This window comes from Gasterosteus aculeatus, chromosome 21 (genome assembly GCF_964276395.1).
Source record: "Gasterosteus aculeatus chromosome 21, fGasAcu3.hap1.1, whole genome shotgun sequence".
Lineage (NCBI taxonomy): Eukaryota > Metazoa > Chordata > Actinopteri > Perciformes > Gasterosteidae > Gasterosteus > Gasterosteus aculeatus.
The window spans coordinates 4,526,451-4,554,363 of NC_135708.1; the positions used below are offsets into that span (position 1 = coordinate 4,526,451).

At 46.3% G+C, this 27,913-nt stretch overlaps 1 protein-coding gene and 1 long non-coding RNA gene across 2 annotated transcripts; both read left to right on the forward strand.

Moving 5' to 3' along the window:
- The first annotated feature begins 9,723 nt into the window (after window positions 1-9,723).
- On the forward strand, window positions 9,724-15,340 carry LOC144390356 (uncharacterized). The gene is made up of 2 exons (XR_013454381.1): window positions 9,724-11,583; window positions 14,653-15,340. It is a non-coding gene; the product is annotated as an uncharacterized LOC144390356 (long non-coding RNA).
- Window positions 15,341-16,024: 684 nt separating this feature from the next.
- Window positions 16,025-27,119, forward strand: LOC144390260 (protein NLRC3-like). Its single transcript, XM_078096725.1, has 11 exons — window positions 16,025-16,107; window positions 18,680-18,805; window positions 18,894-19,007; window positions 19,383-19,496; window positions 21,416-21,494; window positions 21,645-21,855; window positions 22,013-23,813; window positions 23,904-24,077; window positions 24,780-24,953; window positions 25,681-25,854; window positions 26,210-27,119. The coding sequence occupies exons 2-11, from the start codon at window positions 18,717-18,719 to the stop codon at window positions 26,481-26,483; spliced, it is 3,204 nt and encodes a 1,067-aa protein (XP_077952851.1). The 5' UTR covers window positions 16,025-16,107; window positions 18,680-18,716; the 3' UTR covers window positions 26,484-27,119.
- Window positions 27,120-27,913: the final 794 nt, after the last annotated feature.

Consider the following 27,913-nt stretch of genomic DNA (forward strand, 5'->3'; position numbering starts at 1 on the left):
TATCACGCCGTCCCTCGTGCTGCACTGGGTCACTCTGACCACCTCATGGTCCATCTGATTCCTGCATACAGGCAGAAACTAAAGCTCTGCAAACCTGTGGTGAGGGAATTCAAGAAGTGGACCAGTGAGGCGCTGGAGGATCTTCGGGCGTGCTTTGACTGCACAGACTGGGATGTTTTCAGGACGGCTACTGACAGTCTGGATGAGTTCACAGAGGCTGTAACTTCCTACATCGGCTTCTGTGAGGACAGCTGTGTACCATCATGCACCAGGGTGAGTTACAACAACGACAAACCCTGGTTCACAGCGGAACTCAGAACACTACGTCTGCAGAAGGATCAGGCATTTAGGAGTGGGGACAAAGACTTGTACACAGAGGCAAAATACAAGTTTAGCAAGGCGGTGAGATGCTAAACGACTGTACTCTGAGAAACTCCAACAACAGTTCTCAGCAAGTGACTCTGCTTTCGTTTGGAGAGGCCTCAAACACCTCACTAATGTAATGGGAAAATGATATGTGACCCTTTTAAATGCTTCATTTGTATAACCAGTTTATTAGTTGCAAGTGGTTAGATCACAAAGGCCCTGACATAAGAACTGATGTCTCCCTCCTGGATTAGATGTTTCCAGCGTCATAGCTGTAGAGACTGAACAAAGTGTTTGTTATGTCTATGACCACCTTTGTTTAAGCATGTTGGGAGAGCAAGGACACGGTCAAAGAACTGACGTGTCTCACATGGACAAGATGTTCCCAGTACCCTGGCTGTAGATACTCAACAAGATGGTCAAAGGTTTCTGTTGACGCCACCGATATCTAAACTTATGTATAAGAACTGCCTCGATGTGTTCGGGCGAAAAGGAGGTTCTTGACAGTCTACTGACCACGTAGCTGTTGTGACCCTTTTTCCCTTGCAAGGAAATAAACGGAGAAAAGACATACTTGACTCAGAGCCTTTGTTTCTTACTTAACGATTGTCTGTGCAAAGTCTTCCTCCACACCCTGGACAGAAGCTTGTAATCCACGCACAGTAGAGACACAGGGCGCCAGTTGCCGATGTCCTGCAGGTTCCCCTTCTTCGGCAGTAGCGTTATGACCGCTCTGCGGCAGGACATCGGCATGGAAGACAGAGGCCAGACTCTCATTAAAAACCTCCAGGACATCAGGTGCAAATATGTCCCAGAATGTCTTAAAAAATTCTGCGGGGAGGCCGTCGATGCCAGGAGCACGCCGTCCCTGCATGCCCTGCAAGGCGGCCTTCAGCTCCTGCACCGTTATGGGCCTGTTGAGCGCTTTGTTGGTCTCCTCAGAGACTTGAGGTAGTCCGCTCACGAACTCCTCCGTCAGTGCTTCCTCCTCCCTGTACTCACTGGTGTAGAGGGAGGAGTAAAAGCTGACCGCTCGCCTCCTAATCTGGCATGGTTCCACCACCGGCAACCCTGTGTCTGCCAACAGCGCGTGGATCACCCTCCCCTGCCCACTCTTCCTCTCCAGGCCGAAGAAGAAGCTAGAGGGAGTGTCCATCTCCGTGATGGTCTGGAATCGGGACCTGACCAGTGCACCCTGAGCTTTAACGTCTAACAGGTCGGCCAGAGCCATTTTTTTGATCTTGAGGATTTCAAAATGTCCTCGCTCTCCTGTGGACTCGTTTAAACGCTCTAGTTCCACTATATCAGTCTCCAGGTCCTTCATAGATCTGGTGATGTCTCTGGTCACGTTGAGAGTGTGCTGCTGACAAAGAAGCCTAATCTCGATCTTACCGCGGTCCCACCACTGCCTAAGACTACTAAAATCACTCTTCCTCAGCCTAAAAACACTCCAAAAATATGAAAGGACCGCTCTAAAATTCCCATCAAATGTTAAACCGGAGTTAAAATGCCAGTACGCGCTTTTTGGCAAAATGTTCCTAATAAAAACATTACACACTAGCAGGGAATGATCTGAAAAAACAGCCGGTACAATGGTACACATTTTGAAAATATTAAAATGGTGCTTAAAAACATAAAACCGATCAAGCCTGGCTGAGGAGATTCTACCTTCTCTGAGGTGGGACCACGTGTACTGTCGGCAGTCTGCATGCATCCTTCTCCACATGAGACCGGACCAGCTGCCTCAGAGCGCGCTGGGAAGCTGGATGTGGCTCTGCGTGGTTGCGGTCTATGGCCGCATCTTCTGTGCAGTTAAAATCCCCCCCCAAGAATAAAAAATCCTCCGGGGCACAGCCATCTAAAAGATCATTAACTGTTGTTAAAAACAGCTTCCTCTCTGTACCGATTGTTGGAGCACATTGATAAAAACAACAGTAAAAAGGTGGAACCGTGCCTTGACTAAGAACAACCTCCCCTCGATGATGTGTTTGACCTCCAGGGAGACTGGCTTAGAGGACCTGGAGAAGAGGAAGCCCACTCCTCCACTGAGGTTGGTGTTGTGGCTCAGCAGGACTTCCCTCCTCCAGTCGGCCTCGTTGGTGCTGTCGCTGTGCGTCTCTTGCACGAAGAGAACATCAAGACGTTTTATTTTTTTTAATTCATAAATAGATGCCCTCTTCTTGGCATCTCTGGCTCCGTTCACATTCAGGCTTCCCACTTTTAAAGTATCCATGATAAAAATAAATAAAAATGAAACCAATAAATCAATTAAAACACACATTGGGGCTTTTCTCGTGATCATCGATTGCTCGTTTTGCTTTTAGCACAATTTTTTTTAGTCTAAAACCCTCTTGATCTGTGAAGCCAGACTCCTCTCGCTGGCTCATGCGGAGTCTGGCTGACTTATAAAAACACACCAGGTCTGGGAAAAACTCCTCGATTTTAAGATTCCTCCTATTTTTGACTTTTTGTAAAAACATTTTGATTTGCTGTGCGGAGTAGAGCTTTTCCCGCTGGCTGTGTGTCAGACAGGCGCTGTGGATGTCGCTGCTGTCCGACACACAGCCCTCACTCTCACTGCCGTCAGATGGCCCCTGACCCCCCATGGCCTCCTCTTCCTCCCCCACCTTGCTGGCTTTTGCCTCGCTGCCTGTATCTTGCCTCTTTTTTTTTCTTTTTGTTGCAGCTTTTTGTTCTCCTGCTTCCTCCTCCACCATCTTAACCTCCTCTGCCTGTTCCACCCCCCCATTCAGTCCTCCCCCCAACTGTGCCTCTCTGGCAGCTGACTCCTGTTCCACACTAACCCCCCCCTCACCCTTTTCCTTTCCTTCCCCTCCATCCTCACCCTGTGCCACCTCACCCAAAGCTCCTCTCTCACCCACCAAAACACCCTCATTTACACTGTGCACATCTTCCATACTCACCCCGTGTGGGTCAGGCACAGCAGCGCAACGGCCCGCGGAACTGGAAACGGCCTCACGGACGCCGCAGCCACCTCCGCGGCCGGAGGCTCCCCGCCGCAGCCGCGGCAGGCGGAGTCGGGTCCCCGCGCCTCGGGCAGGCCCCCACCGTGTGCCCCTGTTAAGGATCATATGCAGGTGTCTGCGGTGAGACACCAAGTGCTTCAGTAACTGAGACATCCAGACAAGATCTTTGATCGGTGACACCACCTTTCCGTGTCTGGAGAGTTCTCTGCTGAGGAACTCGTCGCTGATGAACGGAGGGACGTTTGATAGAACCACCTTCGTGGCCGGTTGCGTCAGTGGCAACACCTGCACAAACATTTCATTCACCGTGAGGCGTCTCCACGACTCGGTTCACCTTCTCCACCTGGTCCAGGAAAATGACCACGGCGCCGTTCATCCGAGCGGCCGACTTAACGCTGCCGTGCCCGACCTTCTCCCCCACAGTCCGATGTCCTCCACGCTGCACGGGAAGCCCGCGGCGATCTTGATGCCGTGCTTCCTCGTGAGCTGGGAGAACGTGTCTCCATTTACCGTCTAGAGACGCCGACCGGCGAGACACCGGCAGGAGAAAAGAAACCCAAAGAAAAACCCAACGACTAAAGTGAGAAACAACCACTAAACCACATTAAATTAATATATATAACTAAGGGAAAAAAACAAAGAGAGAAAACCGCTCAAAGACGCTCACACACGCTCACTCCCAGCATGCACCGAGAGAGAGAGAGAGACAGAGAGAGAGAGAGAGAGAGAGAGATTTTTTTGATTTTTTAGAAAAACAATTTATTTTACATATTTCAACAACTTTGTCAATGTGTTAAAAAAAGGTCACAGATTTCCTTCCTTTGTTAAAAAAAACAAGACAAAGCAACAACAAAACAAAACAAACAAAAGCAAAATTATATTTCATGCCATAAAAACGGGAGCAAACACCAATTTGTTCTTTTCCACTGAGCACACAACATTTTTAAAACACCAGCGTTGTTTAAAAGTGTCTACGTCCCCAATGTGTTTATAAAAGCGGAACTCTAGCCAGAGCCTGGCCCTGATGTTCACCAGCCACACTGCTCTGGCCTCCTGCCCCTCTCCGTCCTTCACTCTGGTCTTCCTGCTTAAATAAATGGCCATTTTGGCTTCCCCTGAAAGATAGTTGAGGAGCTGCCATTTTTCTTTTTCTGCTTTTTTGTAGGCAGCTCCCATGATAAAAATCTTTTCAGTAAAAACCACATTAAAAAGACTAAAAACCGATGTTAAAAGAGAGAAGAAACTCGTAAGTCTCTTGCACTCTGTAAAAACATGATAAATAGTCTCTCGGAGGTCACAGAAGGGGCATTTGCTCAGAACAGTGGGATTAATAACAGAAATAAAAGCGTTGGAGGCGACAGCACCGTGTAAAATTCTCCACTGGAGGTCGGCAGTCCGTTTCTTGAGGGGAGGTTTGTATAAAATCCTCCACTGTGGGCCCAGTCCATTTTGTCCCAGTCTGTTGGACCACACAGTGGGGAGCCTGTCGCACAGTCCGGACCGGTTTATGCTCTTCACACAGTTAAAATACAGAGTCTTCTTGTCTGCTTCGTGCAATGTCAGCGCTTCGGGGCGTGTTGTGGCGAGCAGGGGGCCGGTGAGTTCCCCTAGTCCTGGGCTCAGGTAGATCTCGGGGAAGGGGTCTGCAGGGTCCGGCTCCACATCTTTCTGGCTGTAGTCTGTGAGGTGGCTCCTTTCCTCCTCAGTCAGCCTCTGGTTCCACAGCTCCAGGAGCCTCCTCGCCATCCGGACGGAGTGCAGCCCCAGCAGAGAGCCCAGGGCCGGGGCGTCGCTCAGCGTCGGCCCCACTGCGTCCACCAGCTGCTGCAGGCACAGGACTCGTGCTTTCAGCAGCGCCCCCATCAGGCCTGGGGTACCACTGCTGCTGATGTCCAGCCTTGCTCTGTAGATCAAAGGTTCTCTCAACAACCAGTACAGAGAGAAAGACTGTGGGCACCTTTTATGATTAAAAAGGGCCCAAGACTTAAAAACACCCTGATAAAACGGAGGTAGCCCATTTAACTTTAAAAATTTAGAATCAATTAAAAACAGAGCAGTATCCAGCCCCAGGTTGTTTGCACGTCTAAAAATGCAGCTGGCCACGTCCCTCCATACTAAAAACTCCGGACCTGTGAGATATTTCTGTAAAAACTGGAGTCTAAAAGTGGTCGTCCGGCTGGCCAGGTGGACGAGGCCCTGTCCCCCCTCCTCTCTTGGTAAAAACAGCACCCCTTGTGGCACCCAGTGTAGACCCCCCCAAAAGAAATCCACCATTTTCTTCTGTAAGTTGGCAAGGAAGCCTGAGGGAGGGTCTAGGCAGGTAAGACGGTGCCACAGCTGGGATGCAATCAGGTTGTTTAAAACCAAAACTCTACCTTTAAAAGACATTTGAGGGAGCAGCCATTTCCATTTGGAAAGTTTCCCCTCTATCTTCTCTGTGACGCCCTCCCAGTTCTTCTGGACGATGCTCTCTTGTCCTAGATAAATCCCCAGATATTTAAAACCATCTTTCCTCCACACTAGGCTTTGGGGAAGAACCGGGAGGCCGCCACGCCATTCACCGACAGCGAGGGCTTCACTTTTTTTCCAGTTCACCCTCGCTGCCGATGCCTTACTAAAACTTTCCACGATGTTATTTAAAAGGTCTGCATCCCTCTGGTCTTTAATAAAAACAACAACATCGTCGGCATACGCCGATAAAATCATTCTTCTACTAAAACCAGGTAAAACCAGGCCCTCCAGGCTAGAGCGTATTTTGCCGAGAAGGGGTTCCAGGGAGAGTGCATAGAGCATCCCGGACAGAGCACAACCCTGCCGGACCCCTCTATACACTCTAAAAGGAGCACACAGACTGCCGTTTATCTTCAGCACACTCTCAACCTCGCTGTACAACACTTTGATCTTAGCTATGAAACCAGCGCTGAACCCAAACCTCCCCATGACCTTCCAGAGGAAGCTGTGCTCAACGCGGTCAAAAGCCTTTTCCTGGTCTAGGGAAATCAGACCAGTATTAATGCCTAACGAGCTGGCGACCTCCAAAACATCACGAATGAGGTAGACATTGTCTACCATGGACCTGCCGGGCACACAGTAGGTCTGGTCCCGATGGATGACCTGCTCCATAGCTTCCCTCAGCCTGGAGGCAAAGACCCTGGACAGAAGCTTGTAATCCACGCACAGTAGAGACACAGGGCGCCAGTTGCCGATGTCCTGCAGGTTCCCCTTCTTCGGCAGTAGCGTTATGACCGCTCTGCGGCAGGACATCGGCATGGAACCAGAGGCCAGACTCTCGTTAAAAACCTCCAGGACATCAGGTGCAAATATGTCCCAGAATGCCTTAAAAAATTCTGCGGGGAGGCCGTCGATGCCAGGAGCACGCCGTCCCTGCATGCCCTGCAAGGCGGCCTTCAGCTCCTGCACCGTTATGGGCCTGTTGAGCGCTTTGTTGGTCTCCTCAGAGACTTGAGGTAGCCCGCTCACGAACTCCTCCGTCAGTGCTTCCTCCTCCCTGTACTCACTGGTGTAGAGGGAGGAGTAAAAGCTGACCGCTCGCCTCCTAATCTGGCATGGTTCCACCACCGGCAACCCTGTGTCTGCCAACAGCGCGTGGATCACCCTCCCCTGCCCACTCTTCCTCTCCAGGCCGAAGAAAAAACTAGAGGGAGTGTCCATCTCCGTGATGGTCTGGAATCGGGACCTGACCAGTGCACCCTGAGCTTTGACGTCTAACAGGTCGGCCAGAGCCATTTTTTTGATCTTGAGGATTTCAAAATGTCCTCGCTCTCCTGTGGACTCGTTTAAACGCTCTAGTTCCACTATATCAGTCTCCAGGTCCTTCATAGATCTGGTGATGTCTCTGGTCACGTTGAGAGTGTGCTGCTGACAAAGAAGCCTAATCTCGATCTTAACGCGGTCCCACCACTGCCTAAGACTACTAAAATCACTCTTCCTCAGCCTAAAAACACTCCAAAAATATGAAAGGGCCGCTCTAAAATTCCTATCAAATGTTAAACCGGAGTTAAAATGCCAGTACGCGCTTTTTGGCAAAATGTTCCTAATAAAAACATTACACACTAGCAGGGAATGATCTGAAAAAACAGCCGGTACAATGGTACACATTTTGAAAATATTAAAATGGTGCTTAAAAACATAAAACCGATCAAGCCTGGCTGAGGAGATTCTACCTTCTCTGAGGTGGGACCACGTGTACTGTCGGCAGTCTGCATGCATCCTTCTCCACACATGAGGCCATGAGACCGGACCAGCTGCCTCAGAGCGCGCTGGGAAGCTGGATGTGGCTCTGCGTGGTTGCGGTCTATGGCCGCATCTTCTGTGCAGTTAAACCCCCCCCCAAGAATAAAAAATCCTCCGGGGCACAGCCATCTAAAAGATCATTAACTTTTGTTAAAAAAAGCTTCCTCTCTGTACCGATTGTTGGAGCACATTGATAAAAACAACAGTAAAAAGGTCGAACCGTGCCTTGACTAAAAACAACCTCCCCTCGATGATGTGTTTGACCTCCAGGGAGACTGGCTTAGAGGACCTGGAGAAGAGGAAGCCCACTCCTCCACTGAGGTTGGTGTTGTGGCTCAGCAGGACTTCCCTCCTCCAGTCGGCCTCGTTGGTGCTGTCGCTGTGCGTCTCTTGCACGAAGAGAACATCAAGACGTTTTATTTTTTTAAATTCATAAATAGATGCCCTCTTCTTGGCATCTCTGGCTCCGTTCACATTCAGGCTTCCCACTTTTAAAGTATCCATGATAAAAATAAATAAAAATAAAACCAATAAATCAATTAAAACACACATTGGGGCTTTTCTCGTGATCATCGATTGCTCGTTTTGCTTTTAGCACAATTTTTTTTAGTCTAAAACCCTCTTGATCTGTGAAGCCAGACTCCTCTCGCTGGCTCATGCGGAGTCTGGCTGACTTATAAAAACACACCAGGTCTGGGAAAAACTCCTCGATTTTAAGATTCCTCCTATTTTTGACTTTTTGTAAAAACATTTTGATTTGCTCTGCGGAGTAGAGCTTTTCCCGCTGGCTGTGTGTCAGACAGGCGCTGTGGATGTCGCTGCTGTCCGACACACAGCCCTCACTCTCGCTGCCGTCAGATGGCCCCTGACCCCCCATGGCCTCCTCTTCCTCCCCCACCTTGCTGGCTTTTGCCTCGCTGCCTGTATCTTGCCTCTTTTTTTTTCTTTTTGTCGCAGCTTTTTGTTCTCCTGCTTCCTCCTCCACCATCTTAACCTCCTCTGCCTGTTCCACCCCCCCATTCAGTCCTCCCCCCAACTGTGCCTCTATGGCACCTGACTCCTGTTCCACACTAACCCCCCCCTCACCCTTTTCCTTTCCTTCCCCTCCATCCTCACCCTGTGCCACCTCACCCAAAGCTCCTCTCTCACCCACCAAAACACCCTCATTTATACTGTGCACATCTTCCATACTCACCCCGTGTGGGTCAGGCACAGCAGCGCAACGGCCCGCGGCCCGCGGAACTGGAAACGGCCTCACGGACGCCGCAGCCACCTCCGCGGCTGGAGACTCCCCCGCAAGCGCCGCGGCCGGAGGATCCCCCGCCGCAGCCCCGCCAGGCGGAGTCGGGTCCCCGCGCCTCGGGCAGGCACCCACGGTGTGCCCCTCCTCGCCGCAACCGAAACATTTCATCGCCGACGATGATGCAAAAATCACGTACTCGTAATCATCTTCTTAACATGGAAGCGGAGGTTGAGCTCCACATTCCGGTTGTTAAGGATCATATTCAGGTGTCTGCGGTGAGACACCACGTGCTTCAGTAACTGAGACCTGCATCCAGACAAGATCTTTTTGATCGGTGACACCACCTTTCCGTGTCTGGACAGCTCTCTGCTGAGGAACTCGTCGCTGATGAACGGAGGGACGTTCGATAGAACCACCTTCGTGGCCGGTTGCGTCAGTGGCAACACCTGCACAAACATTTCATTCACCGTGAGGCGCCTCGACGACTCGGTTCACCTTCTCCACCTGGTCCAGGAAAATGACCACGGCGCTGTTCATCCGAGCGGCCGACTTAACGCTGCCGTGCCCGACCTTCTCCCCCACAGCCCGATGTCCTCCACGCTGCACGGGAAGCCCGCGGCCATCTTAATGCCGTGCTTCCTCGTGAGCTGGGAGAACGTGTCCCCATTTACCGTCTAGAGACGCCGACCGGCGAGACACCGGCAGGAGAAAAGGAGAAAAGAAACCCAAAGAAAAACCCCAACGACTAAAGTGAGAAACAACCACTAAACCACATTAAATTAATATATATAACTAAGGGAAAAAAACAAATAGAGAAAACCGCTCAAAGACGCTCACACACGCTCACTCCCAGCATGCACAGAGAGAGAGAGAGAGAGAGAGAGAGAGAGAGAGAGAGAGAGAGAGGTTTGAGGTTTAAAGAATCCTTTATTCCACTTTTACAAAGGAGCCAGAACACAAAACATGAAAGAAAAACCAACAATAAACACACACAGTCCAACAAGCAGAAACAAAAGAGACAGAGTAAACAAACATCTGCATTCTAGCCTGAACAGTTGTTCCCCCCCAGGCTAAAGGCCGCCGCGTGTTTCTGCGTCTGCGTCGACGCGCTGGTTTCACTTCCTGCTTGTAAAGTCCTGCGTGTGTTGCAGAGCGATTCACCTCCAGAACAACAGGTGGAGTCACGTGTTTTGTTGAAGACGACCTGGAGAGTCACGTCTTTGTGTGTGGACGTCGCTGGTGGCTTTATTTATGGATCATAGACTTTATTGCCCCGTGCGTCCACACTGCTGCTTTTCATCAAGGACACATTTGTCCCGTATTTTCCTCCACGACTTTGTTCCCTCGTTTGTGGAGATCTCCCTCCATGAATCAGAGGCCATCCGGCGTCCTCATAGTCCGCCAATGACGGCTCATATTTACGCATTTCTTCCCACAAAAGCTCTTGAGTCTGATCCGTTACCCTGGACCAAGACGTCGGAGCCCAAAGTGTAGCTGCAGATGAACACACACTGCGTTACGCCGCGTATCACACAGTGTGTTCTGAGTCTGCTGCAAGGGGCCCTTTGTTTCCTTCTACTGCGCCTCGCCAGTATTCATCTGTGATTGGACGCCTTCTCCTTCCAGCTTTTCTCCTCCCTCCACTGCGGGAGATTCTGACTCTTGACTTGTTGTTGTTTTCTCTGGGGGGGGTTGTCTGCATAGTCTGTCAGTCATGAATTAGTCGACATCTCATCACTATTTCATCCTCAGCGGAGGTTTTGTTCCTCCTCCACATGTTATTTCTCACCTTGTAGGAATGCTTTACACCAGGGGTCTTCAACGTTTTTCAGGCCAAGGCCCCCAAACTGATGGCGAGATGGAGCAGGGATTATTATATACTGGGCCTAGTGCCACATAAACATAGCCTGTTATTGTGCATCCAATACTAAGCTATTCAAATAATACACAGCTTCATATGTTCATTAAGATTTTTATTTAACATTGAATTGAACTTAACATTTAACATGAAAGGTACAGGGTGGCCGTGCCGCTGCCATTTAAAAACAGACATCTTGCAAACAACTCTGAGCTAAATATTAATAACAACTTATTACGATAGTTCACAGATTTCTGTTGTTATTTTAACACACATGAAGAAGGGACAGTGAATCCTCGAGCATCGGTGGATGGCACACATACTCCCTCATCAGTGAGCTGTCTGACCCTGATGTGCAGCACACGACTTATGTGACCTGGGACGGATGCACGTTGTCAGGCAGAGGGTTGTATCAGCCTCAGGCTGCAGCCTCGACCTGGATTGGTTTGTCAGGCAGGTGAGGGAGGAAAATCCACTTTGGCAAAGATAAGTTGTTGCAAAGGGCAAAAGGCTCATCATTGCTTTTGGTTGTGGAAAGTCTTTGTGGCCAGAGATCCAGAACTGTGTGGTTTGGTTTGGTAAATGTTTCTGAACGTACGGTCAGTGGATAGTTGGATGAGCTGATCCTCCTCTGTCACTGTCAGGCGTGTGCCGTCTGCTGCCTTGTCTCTGGATGGAAACTGTCTCCAAGCCTTGTCCCTGCGCCGGGAGTCAGCCTCAGAAAAGTACTTCCCACATTGTCCTTCCAGCGCCTCCGCAAGAACTGCGCGTGTTGCGGGAGGCGAGAGCACAGCAGCACAAACCGGAAGAAGACGTGAGGGAGACGCGTAGAAAGTCACCAAGCTTCACTTTAACGTCTTAAAGTGTCACATCGTGTGAGTATGTCCCGTGACACACAGCGTGTGTTTACTGTGTGTTTGTGTGTTAACGGGCCGTCAACCTTTGCAAAGTTCCTTTACCGTTTAGACGAAAAATACGGAAATAAAACGAAAATACGGAAATCAAACGAAAATACGGAAATCAAACGAAAATACGGAAATAAAACGAAAATACGGAAATAACACCGTTTTATTTGAGTTTTTTCGCTCTAAACCAAAAGAGTAAATGTCCTTTTCTGTCCGAATCCAAACACGAAAAAACGACCGATCTGTTTTTCTGTAAATCCCTTTTTGTTTGTTCCTTTTAAAACGAAACCGAAGCGCAGCCGCTAAACCGGAAGTGCGCACATTTTAACAGTAAAACGCAATAGAACGTTTGTACGATAGAAATCCGTCTGTGACGCAACAATATCTATAATATAGCAGAGTAACATTAGAAGAATGAATATGAAACGTCATTGTGTGTTAACAACAGCAGTTGACTACACGCAGACACATTTACATTCATCCACGTACACAGATACTCATTCATCTGTGCGCTGTTTGATGCAATATAGTTATTAATATAGTAACAACACATTTATTACTGTAGGTAATAACACAGTTTGTGGTGGCAGACTCGTTGCTGTTGGCTCTGATATTTATTTCCAGTATTGTTGTGTTGCTTCAGTGCTCAGAGACACTTTAAGGAGAGTAAACGTGTTCACATCTCCACCACTAGGGGGCAGAATACGACTATTTAAAGCAGTGGTTCTCAGCTGGTCTGGTGGCTCCGGGACCCACCATCACCCCTCAATGACAACCGACCCAAATCGAGGGACATCCTTCACTTCTCAGATGTATTTAATGAAAATATGGTGCAGTTTGAACCTGAGAGCGTGTGGAGACAGAACACGTATGACCACACAAAAACAAGTTTAATGAGAAAACAGCCAGCTGGTAGCGACGCTAGAGAGGGAACTATTCCCTTTACACTAAATGAGCTGAAACCCCAAAGTGCATCTTAAGGACACGAGGTATTACAACATACAACAATTAAGAATCTTCAGCCATTTCAAACAAAAAAGACTCAAATGACTTTAACAGATACGACAAACACTGTGTCTTGAGGAGCAGCTTTTGCACAAATGCAAAATAAATTAAATAAAAAGTTTATTCAAAAGGATTCAGATATAGAAAATGAGCGTTTCTTGTGATTACCTCATCAGGAGGTAAATCCTGAAAAACTTTGTGCTTTACAGAAAATTAAGCAGCACTCACTTCAACCTGAGGTGAAAACTGACTTGAGTCTGGAGGAATTTCTACTGGGAGAACTGGGCATGTTTTTTGCTCTTGGCAAGAGTCTCAAAGTCTGGAGTTCTAGTGGACAAGGCCAGTCTGAGGTCAAGCTCGATGTCCAGTCTCTTCCTGTGTTTAGTCTCCAGCTGAACCAGAGCTGAGACGCACTCACAGAGACAGGCAGTGCTGAAGGGTAGCAGCACTTTGACTGCTCGAGTGGCGAGGGAAGGACACTCGCTGATCACGCTGCTGCACCACAACTGGGAGGGGCTCACCTCCGCCTACGGTCACATGACCATCAGCTGACTCTCCGTTGCTTGGCAACGTGACACTTTCTATGTGGATTCCAAGCGGGTCACGTATCCAGTGGTCGTCCCTCTGTTTCTGGGGAAAGTATTCGTTAAACGGCTCCAGAAGTTTATTCAGATGCGCCGTGATTGTTTCTCCAGTACGTTCTTGTCTGCCGTGTCCAGCTGCTGTCCCTCATGACAGGCATTGGGGAACACGTCGAGCCGGCTTCTGGAAGCATGACTTGCCCACACAGAGATCTTTTTTCTGAAAGCATTGATTTTGTCCTGCTGTTGATGAATGTTGTTGGAAAACCGCCAATTTCCAGGCCATTAAAAAGGGGTCCGCGACCCACCAGTTGAGAACCACTGATTCAAACCACAGATTGAATCAAATTGAACTGTTGTTGTTTCTGGGACAGATGCATTGAATGCTTGTGTTTCCTTCATTTGATATTCATGCTTAGTTGTAAACATCATGTATGTTGATGTCGTGGAGGAGTGAACACGTGTTGTTCATGGATATATAAATAAGAATAGAGACGTTTCTTTCTCCTCCTCCTCCTCCTCTGGTAGAGTAGCAGTGTATGTGGACTGTCCTGCTGGCTCTCTGTCCTTCTACAGAGTCTCCTCTGACACACTGATCCACCTCCACACCTTCAGCACCACATTCACTGAACCTCTTTATCCTGGGTTCAGGTTCTGGTCTCCTAGTTCCTCAGTGTCTCTGTGTCCTCTTCAGGAGGGAGAGTCTCCTCCTGGTGGAGAACCTTCCTCTCTGCTCACCACATAGTTCAGTCTGTACAGCTGATGGTGGTTCATGTGGGTGTAGATGCAGGTGGAGCAGGTGAGGGGTACCTGAGCTGGTCTGGACTCTGGGGGGTCCACAGCTCTCTGGGACTCAGATGGAAGTGTGAAAGAGCTCAGCTTAATGCTGCTGTGCTCCTTCAATCAATAGATGATCATTTAGATATTGGCTCCTAATTAGGCTTTAATCTTCATCTTTATGTGTTCAAGAAGACATTTTATAAGACGCTCTTTCATCTGTCCCCCCATATGAGACACATGTGTCCTTATGTGTGTGTGCGCTTCATCATGCTTCATCAGGCATCATCATTGGTGTTACTAATGCGTTAGATTGTTGCTGTACCCATAAATATTATTGCATTTCACACTGAAGATACGTTTTTAAAGCAATGGGGGCTAAATACAGATTGCAAGGGTGAAGGGCTGAATTCAACAAGTTGTGGTCTGTAAACAAGAGGCCAACACATTGTAAGTTACTGCTGCATTAAAGCATGATACTGTGTAATATACCTGGACATGTTACTCTAGAAATACCATAAGTTGCAGATGAATTGTTATCTTGTTTATAATGTAATAAGTAAACCATCTATAAATGAGTGTTCTAACACACCTGCTGCTGTTATTATTATCAGTTTATTACTGTCATCATAAACCCAAATGACCAACTTTGCCTTTGTGCTTTCCCACCTCACAGGTTTCTGCGGGTGGTGGTTGCATCTGACGGAGGTTACATCTGACGGAGGTTACATCTGATGGAGGTTACATCTGATGGAGGTTACATCTGATGGAGGTTGTCCCTGCACTGGTCCTGCCTTACACCTGGTTTACTACTCTCAATATTAGAATAATTTCTGTCAAAGGATTTGAAAGCACTACATCTTTAAGTTGTTCATACACACCTCTACATTCCCTGCTGTTTTCTCCTCAGGTTTCTCCAGGTTGAAGGTTTTTTACATTTTGGGGTTTAGGGGACAGGATGTTGCATGTTTACAGATTGCAAAGATGAACAAAATAAAATGATTTGAATTGAATAAACATGTTGACCAGAAGAATCTGCAATTGAGGGCTGTTCTCTGCACTCTGACTCCCTTTACACAAAGAATCCTCAAGTGAGGATGAGGGAGATGATTTCAGGTATACTATCCCAACTCAAGTGACTCACAGCCACATCTTGTTACAGAATCTGAAAATTAAGATCCAATAATTCAGAAAAATGGGCTAGAAATACGAATTCTAAACTAACCTGTCCATGTTGTTTCTGCACTTTTAATTCCATAGTTTATTTCCCTGAAATATATATTTTATTTTTGTATTGTTTTTAATTAGGAAAAGTGTTGTTATATGTATAGTGTTATATTTATAATAAATACAAATTAATAAAATAATGGGGTTGTCCTTGTTAAGGGCTGTTAACATGACAACTGTGACTAAGTCTGTAACTTGTAAGTTTCCAGCGAGCAATTTATCCGTTGAAACACCGTTTAAAAGACGTCTGTGGCCCGACGTTGAAAACGCGTTGCAAATTGGTTCAAAAGTGAAAGTTGATTCAACGTCTATTCGTAGACGTTGAAAAGACGTTTGTTTAGACCCGTTTTCAACGTGATTTATAATATCGGTGGTAAACTTACAAATGTGGACGTAGTTTCTTTTTAAACCTCCAAAATAATAATATAGCACACAAGAGAGGACGAAATATTACCGTATAAAACATCACGTTGAAATGTGGTCTAAACAATGTGGTCTACGAATAGACGTTGAAACAACTTTCACTTTTAAACCATTTTGCAACGTCTTTTCAACGTCGGGCACAGACGTCTTTTCAACGTCTTTTCAACCAAAAAACGCTCACTGGGAAAGACCTGACGTGTACTGCATCCTCGTCTCCGTGCATTTGTATCGATTTAGATAACCCGCGTACAGGATACGACTATAACAGTGATTGTACATGTCGCATAAAGTCACAGCATGCAGCATCCTGCGCTCTTTCATCATGAGCGACGCGATGCGGTTTACGTGCACGTACGCGGCTTTTCTGTGACACACAACGTTTGGTGGCCACAACTTTTGGCAGGAAGTGAAGCGGCTCGGGGACTTTCCTCACTGCAGAAACAGCAGATTAAATCCATAATTCCCGTGAGAAGCGGCAGAGGTAAGACGTGTGTGTGTGTGTGTGTGTGTGTGTGTGTGTGTGTGTGTGTGTGTGTGTGTGTGTGTGTGTGTGTGTGTCTGCTGGCTCGCTGTGTGTTTCACAGTAACTCTGCAGGCTTTGTCTCACTCAATGATTCATAATCCACCGATTCGCTGCTGTTCTTTGGCTCCAACGTCCGCGAGCTTCAAGCACCGACAAAATGTCCCACTCGGTCCAAAGGTTGTGGACAAACCTGCACGTCATATGTGACTCTTCCCCACCAGCTAAAGGTGTGTTTGGAGTATTTTAATGTGGATTCCAGCTTATTGTAGTCAGGACTCTGCCGAATAAAGAAAAAAAGATAATGCGTTGATGTATTTTATCATGATATATACCCTAAATAATGGTTTCCGGTACTGGTTCTGGTCCGGTTTTACGTCCACATGTCGAGCCCACCATCACGTGTTTTGGTTCTGTGAGATTAAACGTTCTTCTCTTTCCTCACATCTGTTTAAAAAGGTCGTGTTTATCAAAGTTGAAATGTGAACATGGTGGATAGAAAGTGTGGATTCATAGTTCTCACAGTGCCGACGTTTCCTGAAAGCAACACAGTTGAGGACACGCCCCTCACGTGACGCCACGCCCTCTAAGCAGATCAGGGCCAGAAGTCAGAGACAAAGCAGACGTCCTCTTTTACCCGGTGGTGATGGGAATTACGCCTCTTTTTAGAGAATCGGCTCTTTCGGCTCCCAAATGGCTCTTCTGATTTTTTGGTGCTTAAATTAATTTATCACCAACAATAATGTAAAATTATGCGCAATATGAATTACTAATGTAAAAAAAACACTATCAAATGTTTTTATATAAATACACTTTTATTTATACACTCTACAAAGTGATAAAAATAAACGCCCCCACATATTGACCAATCAAATGCGGCTTGAGAGAGAGAGACACGCCCGCACGCATATCAACCAATCAAATGCGGCTTGAGAGAGAGAAACACGCCCCCACACATATTGACCAATCAAATGCGGCTTGAGAGAGAGAGAAACAAAGCGGCTCCCGTCGTTCGCGTCAAAGAGTCGCTCTCAGAGCCGGTTCGTTGGCGACCGACACGTCGCTAGTATTTCTAGTACCGGTACACCGAGCAACACTCTGGTGGAATATTTCATTGTAACTAGTTCGGGAGAAGAGAATCATTTATTTCTATGGTTATCTAATAAAAACAAAGTCTTGATGAATGATCAAAGTTGTAAAAGTCAATTGCTTTCTTGCTAGCCGGAGGTCAAATACACGCGCACGTATTACAGAGCTCTGTGGAGACGCGTCTCCGAGCAGCGCTGAGCTTTTATACACACACATGAAGGTCGTCTCCAGTGGCCAGTATGACAAATTGCGAAGTGAGATATGAAGGTTGAGATGAAGTAACAGACAGTTCCTTTGTTCCAGCGTTTGTGTGAGAGCAAGTTGACTCGCCCTCCTTTCTTTAGACTCCGCTGCAAATGGAAACGTTGGGTCATTCTGCTTTTCACACGTCAAGCTTCAATATAGACAATCTTATGCTAAAAGTGATCATTATGTTCTAACATATTTGACCATGACACATGTCATGTGATACTGGACTGTTTTACTGACTTCTGGACTCTGAAGGAGATGAAGAGGAGAAACAGCACAGCTCCATCTGCTGGAAGATGAGTGCTAATGTTCATCTTTTAAATCATTACATGTCATTTAGCTGACGCTTTTATCCAAAGCTCTGTAGCTCACTGTTGGAGCTATATTTTTATTTTTGTTTATTTTGGGTTTAAGTTAATTTATAGCCTTACTTATTTCTTTTTCTTTTCCTGTTAAAGTTAATTTGGTGTATTTTGTATTTATGCTTTACTCGTATTGTCGTTTATTGGTCACATGGTGTTATGTTCATTTGCATAAGTAGGTCAAGGTGGGAGGTACTTCAGGCACGAGGGCATATGGTTTTTTACCAGCGTGAGAGAGGCAGCAGAAATGTCTGTGAGCTTGCTTATGTGTGTGAATAAACCGCCTCAAACTCAATCTTGTTATGGACATTACTTTGCTTTGGTACCTCTGAACCTGCGTAAAGCCTAACCATGACGTAGCCTCGAGTGGCCATTTGAGAAGTTTGTTATTATTTGTTTTTGTTTAAGTTTATGGACAAATAGCCACTACACTCACAGTAACATTACAAAGAAGCCATCGCGAGAGCCCTTAATACTCGCATCAATGTACGAGCGTGCTATAACAAGCTTATTAACATTGCTAACGAGGTGTCTTGCTAGCGGCTAAACGTAGCGACATATGATACACATCTCATGTTGTCATTCTGCATGCTGAGTTTTAGTAGCCTATATAGTGATTTAACATAAATAACGTCCTGATGGACCGCTGCCTCCTGCCAAAGGAAAGCGCTTAAAAGAAACACAACATTTATAGGATGAGAATTTAAAATGACGTCTCTTGACACGTTGTCTCAAGACAACAACACAAAGTGTCCCATGAGAGTTTTAGTGTTGAGGTGAATGAGCTCTGTGTGTTTGTCCTGATGAAGATTATAATGTGTGAGCTCTCCCAGCAGGTTGGTGTGAAGGTGTGAAGGTGTGGACTCTGCTATGAATCAGGCTGAGGACCCAGAGGACGGAGTCCCTCCCTCTGAAGCCCCTCTGTGTGGGGAACATGACAGCCAGACCAAAGCTCAGAGGTGAGAGGACCATCTCCAACTGTCCTCCACTCGTCTCCATGTCCCAACGTCTCTGACTCACTGACTCTGCTTCTATGTGTGTGACCAGGACCCATCAGAGACCAGGACCTGGACCTGGACCCAGCTGTGTTTCCATGAAGAGTAACCAGTCTATGGATCCTCCTATATACTTCAAAGATGTTGGTCCCTCTGTTGATGCAAGGTGAGGGTCTCAGGCTGATGATGAGGTGTTTCTACCAGACTCTCTGGTGGAGGTTCTGGGTTTCTTGCTCCAGGGCCCTTCAGCAGTGTCCAGTGAGGGAGGGAGAGCTCCATGGAGGACTAGGTGAGACCTGTTGGGACTAAACCAAACTGACTGGTGAAGAAAACAGTGAGCTAAAAGACTGAGCTGTTGATTTTCAGTGGGACCAGCAGGACAAGTAGACCTAAACCACTATAGGGAGTCATGTGGTCCACATCCAGACCTCACGTCATGGACCTTTACCTCGTTTTGGTCTCTGTGAGGACGGACACCATGTTAGCTGATGCTTCATGATTAGATGATGATGTGATTATGTAATCTCAGTGTTTCTTTCAGTTCAAATCAGCAGAGAGGAAAGTCTCCTGAACCCAGATGTTTGTCCATGAAGAGTGATCAGTCTAATGATCGTCTGCTTAACTTCAAAGATGGACGCCGTTCTTATGACCCAGAGTAAGTTCTTAAACAGATGAAGAACTGTTCTGATCCTCAGTCATGAATTACATAAATGTTTGTTCATTGTTTAAAGTGTTGTTTCCATGACGATCCATCATGACAGAACTCATTATCTTCATCTAACTGGTCTGTGTGTGTTTAAGTGTGAATCATTAACCGTAAACATCCTCAGATGTAAACACAATGTGATCTAGTTCCTCCAAATCAGGATCAGCAGAGGTCACATCTCGTTATATAATAAAAGTGAAATATGTTCTGCAATAATATCGGCATGTTATTAAATTCATCCTCTAAACACAGCTGTTGCTTGTCAGATGCAATCAGATGGACGGTAATAAAACGCCATGATGCCGTCACAATGCGTAATGACGCTGATGGCTGATCTTCGCTCTTAGAAGACGTGGCACATGGAAGGATTGGCGCTGTAGTGCAGCGCACCATCGGCCTGTTTAAGGGCAGATGGCGCTGCCTCGACTGCACTGGAGGGAGGTTGTTGTTTACTCCTGAAAAGGTGTGAAACATCGTGCTGCGTGTGCTGTGCTACATAATGTGGCACAGCTTCCAAACATGCCTCGACCCCCTGACGCCGATGTTGGCCCAGACCCTGTCCCCGATCCCCAATCACTGCCCCCAGTCTCTCATCAGGAGGGGACAGCTCCGGTGTCCCCTTTCCCCCCCGTGGAGACACACCTTGGCGATGGCGCGCTAAACGCTTTTTTGCATCCACTTTGATGTCAGACCAGTTTCTCTTTAGAAACTCAGGTGCCTTGTTGGCATCAGTGATGTCCACACTGTGTCCTCCAAAGAGCATCTTACTTCTCCTTCCCACCTCCCAATGATCATTTCCACTTCACACTGAGTGAAGTTACGTTTCTTCGTTTTCCTCTCAGCGTCATGATTTCGCAATCGATGAATATTAATTTGTGGGCGTTCCACAGACTATATAAGGGCAACTATGGGCGTGACATGAAGCCGCAAAAGCTGCGCTGCATTTAGAAGTGATTGTGATTTATTAAGGGAAAACTGCGGAGGACGTTTTATAAGTCTGAATATTTCTGTGCGTCCGCACGTCCTACGTTTCATCCGTACGCCACTTCTGGAGCAAATCCTACGCAAGCTTTTATAAATGAGGCCCCTGGTCCCCCTGGTCTAACACATGCGCTCACTCACAGAGTGCGACCCCCAGTGGACTGATTTGGAATAGCAGCTACTTTTATAGAAAAGCTATTTGTGTCTTTCTGTAATTCTCACAATAGTAAAGTCATCCAGCGGGCTGCACTGGACCCCCGGCAGACCAGATTTGGCCCTCGGGCCTTAAGTTAGACACCCATCATCTAACTGGTCTGTGTGTGTTTAAGTGTGAATCATTAACTGTAAACATCCTCAGATGTAAACACAATGTGAGCTAGTTCCTCCACATCAGGATCAGCAGAGGTCACATCTGGAGACAGCTGCAGGTTTCTGGAGACAGATGACTGGGACTGAACATGTGATTAGAATAAGCTCAGTGCTCTGTGTGGACCAGCCGACGTGGTCTCTGGACTCCATGCAGAGGTTTGGACAAAGTATCGTCAGTAGACTCTGTGAAAAGGTCCAAAGACTAGTTTCAGAAGATCTAAGGAGACTTCTAGAGGTCAGGGGACGGACTAAAGAGGTTTGGAGTAGTTCCATAGGACTTTGTACCAGATGCAGAGGTCTGCAGACGTTGTTTTTATGACCCACAGTAAGAACTAAAACCAGATGAAACTGATGACTAACTGTCACTCAACTAATAAACTGTCCGTCATCATCGACAGTCTTCAGCATCTGGTTTTCATCATGATCAATCATGACAGAAGCCAATATCTTTAACTAATGTTGTATTGGTGTTGATGGTCCAAACACCATGTGAGCTGATGGTTCATGTTCCTCCACAGAGAGGATCAGGAGAGCTCAGAGGTTCCCACAGGTCCGTCTGCCCAGCAGCATCAAACACACCTGGACGCCATCTTCATGGTGTGTACATGAACTACTTTAACATCTCTCAGTTCACCATCATCTCCATGCTGCACTTTGTAGACCAGTGGATTGTCCGTCCGTCCAACATGGACCTGATGGTGGCTTCCATGTTCTAGTTGGTGTCATTCATAGAATGTTCTGTTCCAGCTGCTGGAGGAGAACATCCTCACTTTTGTGAAGAACGAGCTGAAGAAGATCCAGAAGGTTGTGAGTTCAGATTACCCAGAATGCTTAAAAAAAAAGGATGAGGAGGTGCTGGATGAAGAGCAGAGGAGGAGCAGAGAGGCCTTTGTGAAGATCTCAGTGCACTTCCTGAGGAGAATGAAGCAGGAGGAGCTGGCTGAGCGTCTGCAGAGCAGTAAGAGGATTTCTCTACAGACTTACCATGCTGATACATGAGACCTTCACTGATGTCTCAAGAGACAGACAGAATATATTCATAGTCATTCTCTGAGGAAAGGACATGTTGAAATCTATTCTGTGACTCATTGATCTTCTTTGTTGTCTTCATCCAGGACTTCCTGCTGCAGTTTGTCAGCGTGAACTCAAATCCAACCTGAAGAAGAAGTTCCAGTGTGTGTTTGAGGGGATCGCTAAAGCAGGAAACCCAACCCTTCTGAATGAGATCTACACAGAGCTCTACATCACAGAGGGAGGGACTGCAGAGGTCAATGAAGAACATGAGGTCAGACAGATTGAAACAGCATCCAGGAAACCAGCCAGACCAGAAACAACCATCAGACAAGAAGACCTCTTCAAAGCCTCAGCTGGAGGAGAGGAACCAATCAGAACAGTGATGACTAAGGGAGTGGCTGGCATTGGGAAAACAGTCTTAACACAGAAGTTCACTCTGGACTGGGCTGAAGACAAAGACCACCAGGACATACAGTTCACATTTCCATTCACCTTCAGAGAGCTGAATGTGCTGAGAGAGAAGAAGTTCAGCTTGGTGGAACTTGTTCATCACTTCTTCAGTGAAACCAGAGCAGCAAGAATCTGCAAGTTTGAAGAGTTCCAGGTTGTGTTCATCTTTGACGGTCTGGATGAGTGTCGACTTCCTCTGGACTTCCACAACAATGAGATCCTGACTGATGTCACAGAGTTGGCCTCAGTGGATGTGCTCCTCACAAACCTCATCAGGGGGAAGCTGCTTCCCTCTGCTCGCCTCTGGATCACCACACGACCTGCAGCAGCCAATCAGATCCCTCCTGAGTGTGTCAGCATGGTGACAGAGGTCAGAGGGTTCACTGACCGCCAGAAGGAGGAGTACTTCAGGAAGAGGTTCAGAGATGAGGAGCAGGCCAGCAGCATCATCTCCCACATCAAGACCTCACGAAGCCTCCACATCATGTGCCACATCCCAGTTTTCTGCTGGATCACTGCTACAGTTCTGGAGGACGTGTTGAAGACCAGAGAGGGAGGAGAGCTGCCCAAGACCCTGACTGAGATGTACATCCACTTCCTGGTGGTTCAGTCCAAAGTGAAGAAGGTCAAGTACGATGGAGGAGCTGAGACGGATCCACACTGGAGTCCAGAGAGCAGGAAGATGATCGAGTCTCTGGGAAAACTGGCCTTTGATCAGCTGCAGAAAGGCAACCTGATCTTCTATGAATCCGACCTGACAGAGTGTGGCATCGATATCAGAGCAGCCTCAGTGTACTCAGGACTGTTCACTCAGATCTTTAGAGAGGAGAGAGGACTGTACCAGGACAAGGTGTTCTGCTTCATCCATCTGAGTGTTCAGGAGTTTCTGGCTGCTCTTCATGTCCATCTGACCTTCTTCAGCTCTGGTGTCAATCTGCTGTCAGAAGAACAAACAACCTCCCCGGTGTCTAAAGTCTCTAAAGACGAACCTGAACCAAAGCGTCTCTACCAGCGTGCTGTGGACGAGGCCTTACAGAGTCCTAATGGACACCTGGACTTATTCCTCCGCTTCCTCCTGGGTCTTTCCCTGGAGACCAATCAGACTCTCCTACGAGGTCTGCTGACACAGACAGGAAGTCACTCACAGACCAATCGGAGAACAGTCCACTACATCAAGGAGAAGATCAGTGAGAATGTGTCTCCAGAGAAAAGCATCAATCTGTTCCACTGTCTGAATGAACTGAATGAAGTTTCTCTAGTGGAGGAGATCCAACAGTCCCTTACATCGGGACGTCTCTCCACAGATAAACTGTCTCCTGCTCAGTGGTCAGCTCTGGTCTTCATCTTACTGTCATCAGAAGATCTGGAGGTGTTTGACCTGAAGAAATTCTCTGCTTCAGAGAAAGCTCTTCTGAGGCTGCTGCCAGTGGTCAAAGCCTCCAACAAAGTTCTGTAAGTACAGAGAGAGTTCATTCATACATCAGAACTTAAATATGCTGCCATCTTTTATACTTACTGCTTCTTCTTCATCCCTCTCTTCAGACTGAGTGGCTGTAACCTCTCAGAGAGAAGCTGTGACGCTCTGTCCTCAGTTCTCAGCTCCCAGTCCTCTAGTCTGAGAGAGCTGGATCTGAGTAACAACCGCCTGCAGGATTCAGGAGTGAAGCTGCTGTCTGCTGGATTGAAGAGTCCACACTGTAAACTGGAGACTCTCAGGTCAGATTAAGTTAGTTTGTCTTCAATAATGCGTCTAGAGAACTCTGGAACCAGAGGATCTAATCTTAGAGACAAAACTTGGGGCTAAACGTCTTTTTTGTGAATTAATATCTGTGTTTCCATCACATCACGAGAACCTTGTAGACAAGACTTATTTACCACATAGTAGCTTGAAAATAGACCGTCTGAAACACAATGTTCTTTCACGATAAAACTTCACATGTTAATCCTGTTGTTGCTGTTATTCAGGCTTTATGATGTCCTGTTTCATATAATGAATGAATGAAAAGCAGAGATGGGAAGAGACTGAAGATTTTAATGTGTGTCTCTACAGTGATGATCTGCTGAGTGATGGTTGATTATTTCTGATTTGATGAAGATTCATTCCACATTTCCACTCACTTTGTTCTCTCTTTCTTTCTATGGAAGGAGTCAGATGGAGGATAGAGAAGCCTAAGTTTGAATTTAACTAATAAACAACAATAAATATCCCTGCCTCATCCTGATATTAATACCACAGTAATTCCTGTAAACAGAGCACAATAAACTTCCTTGTTCTATGTAGAACAAAAATAATTGTAAACACTTTCACTGAACATGTTTTTTCATGTTCTAACTGATGATATTTTAGTCCAAACTCATCATCAGAGGATTCAATATAAATACAAATGTTATTTTTCTTGTTTATTGTTGTCTCTTCAGACTGAGTGTCTGTAACCTCTCAGAGAGAAGCTGTGACGCTCTGTCCTCAGTTCTCAGCTCCCAGTCCTCTAGTCTGAGAGAGCTGGATCTGAGTAACAACCGCCTGCAGGATTCAGGAGTGAAGCTGCTGTCTGCTGGATTGAAGAGTCCACACTGTAAACTGGAGACTCTCAGGTCAGATTAAGTTAGTTTGTCTTCAATAATGCGTCACGGAACTCTGGAACCAGAGGATCTAATCTTAGAGACAAAACCTGGGGCTAAACGTCTTTTTGTGAATTGATATCTGTGTTTCCATCACATCACGAGAACCTTGTAGACAAGACTTATTTACCACATAGTAGCTTGAAAATAGACCGTCTGAAACACAATGTTCTTTCACGATAAAACTTCACATGTTAATCCTGTTGTTGCTGTTATTCAGGCTTTATGATGTCCTGTTTCATATAATGAATGAATGAAAAGCAGAGATGGGAAGAGACTGAAGATTTTAATGTGTGTCTCTACAGTGATGATCTGCTGAGAGATGGTTGATTATTTCTGATTTGATGAAGATTCATTCCACATTTCCACTCACTTTGTTCTCTATCCTCAATCTGACTCCTTCCATAGAAAGAAAGTTCTATGGAAAGAGTCAGATGGAGGATAGAGAAGCCTAAGTTTGAATTTAACTAATAAACAACAATAAATATCCCTGCCTCATCCTGATATTAATACCACAGTAATTCCTGTAAACAGAGCACAATAAACTTCCTTGTTCTATGTAGAACAAAAATAATTGTAAACACTTTCACTGAACATGTTTTTTCATGTTCTAACTGATGATATTTTAGTCCAAACTCATCATCAGAGGATTCAATATAAATACAAATGTTATTTTTCTTGTTTATTGTTGTCTCTTCAGACTGAGTGTCTGTAACCTCTCAGAGAGCAGCTGTGACGCTCTGTCCTCAGTTCTCAGTTCCCACTCCTCTAGTCTGAGAGAGCTTGATCTGAGTAACAACCACCTGCAGGATTCAGGAGTGAAGCTGCTGTCTGCTGGACTGAAGAGTCCACACTGTGAACTGGAAACTCTCAGGTCAGGATTCAATTGAAGTCCACTTGGTGTCTTTATTTACATCCATGGTACATTTCTGACTTTCATAAGATTCTTTCTGCTTGCATGATTTAAATCAAATATGTATTTTCCAACTATTTCCATAAAATGTGTTTATTTTCAATATAATGTAAATATTTGATATTATAGAGTTAGTAGTAATGTTATCAGAGTGTTGATGTACATTAGTGGGTGTTTAGTTGTGACTGGAAACCAGTCAGTAACCATGTGAATGTGACCCCTCTGTACCTGATAGTATCTCAGTACTGCAGTGACCTTCCAGCCCTCACAGCTCCCTCAGATCATGTGACATGTGTCTTATTCTGTGTGTCTGCAGGCTGTCAGGCTGTCTGATCACAGAGGAAGGCTGTGCTTCTCTGGCCTCAGCTCTAAGCTCCAACCCCTCCCATCTGAGAGAGCTGGACCTGAGCTACAATCATCCAGGAGACTCAGGAGTGAAGCTGCTTTCTGCTGGACTGGAGGATCCTCACTGGAGACTGGAGACTCTCAGGTATGAAGAGGCTGCAGCCACAGACCATCAGTCTGGTAGAGGAGGTAGAGCTGGAAACCTTTTCTCTGTCCCACTGTCAGCCTGGTTAATAAGACCCTGACACACCAAGCTGACCTCAAACTACCAGAGACTCATCAAACTGTTTGTGGTCCACATGAGACCATCAACACAGACAGAAGTAGTGAGGAACAGTAGCCAGGATGAGCCTGAACAGGAAGGTGATGAAAGCCTTGTTTCTCTGGAGCTTTGTCTTGTCTCCACGTTATAAGAGAGGACAGTGTCTCCTGACACGTTGACGGCATCATGGTGGGTCGTATTAGGTTACTAGCAAATGAGGAACTAACTTATGGACATTAATAGAATTATTAATAATCACTAAGATACTTCTCAGAATGAATAAATAACGGGGCACCACCCTGAGCTAACAGGGACCAATAACCAATACTATAAATCAAGTCTCATAATTGATCTTCACTCCTTGAGAGTGAAGATGTTGGAAGGAGTTAAGTTCGAGCACTGGCGATGTATGTCAACGGTCACCATATAAATGCACAAGTAAACACAGGAAAACGGTTCTTTAAAGTATAACAGGGTTTATTAACTCACAGGAACACCGATCAAGATCACCTATAACTGCAACCAACAATCCCCATAACACTTATTTTAAACCTACTCACTAAACAAGCAATCAAAACCAGAGTGTGTGTGTGTGTGTGTGTGTGTGTGTGTGTGTGTGAGCACAGAGGGGGTGCGAGGGAGAGAGGGGGGAGACGAGGGGGGTGCAGGGAAGGAACGGCGGTGGGGTTGCGCGCAACAACAAGCGGAGTGCCGGTTATCACACTAGGGGGCGAGCGAGAGCAGCGGGGCGGAAGTGAGACCGTTAAATCAAACCACCGAGGAAGACGGGAACGTTAAACAGTGTAATACGACTACTGGACGCGAGGGGCGAGCGAGAGCGAAATGCAGGAAGTGTTCCACGTATTAAAGCAGGGGGGTCCAAACTTTTTTCACTGAGGGCCACAGACAGAAAAATATGTGAAAGGTTGAGCCGCTCACTAAAGTTAAGGTATATCACCTCTAGTGTATTAACAGTAATACAAATCAATCAATCAAATGTAGGTAAATTATGCTTGATAATTTATTATACTTACAGAAAAAACTGCATGAATCACATCTCTCCATTAATGGCTTTTCATTTTTTTTACAAAAAGGGTTGGCAGCTCATCCTCAGATTGCTTCTTCGTCAGGATGGGGACCCCCTTCACAGCCCTGTATAAAGAGGGAAGGCTTTATTTAACCTACTTATGCAAATCATTCATCAGCTAACGTGTTTTAGAAAATGTTATCAACTTTAATTGAGTGCATTTATTAAGTAATTGGGCTTTTGAACACATGAATACTGTGTAATATATTTGAACTCGCCTACAATGGGAACAGTGTTGCACTTAATGGGAGCAGTGATGCTGCTCTGGACTGAAGGACGGCTGGCAGGTCACGAGTAAGTTTGCTGGTTGAGATGTGAAGGACATC

Bases quoted from the DNA above. Each gene is read 5' to 3' on its own strand.
- LOC144390260 (XM_078096725.1), top strand. From the start codon at position 18,717: ATGAATCAGGCTGAGGACCCAGAGGACGGAGTCCCTCCCTCTGAAGCC. The intron at 19,008-19,382 runs GTGAGGGTCTCA...TGTTTCTTTCAG, and splicing joins GGTCCCTCTGTTGATGCAAG to TTCAAATCAGCAGAGAGGAA. The intron at 19,497-21,415 runs GTAAGTTCTTAA...GTTCCTCCACAG, and splicing joins CGCCGTTCTTATGACCCAGA to AGAGGATCAGGAGAGCTCAG.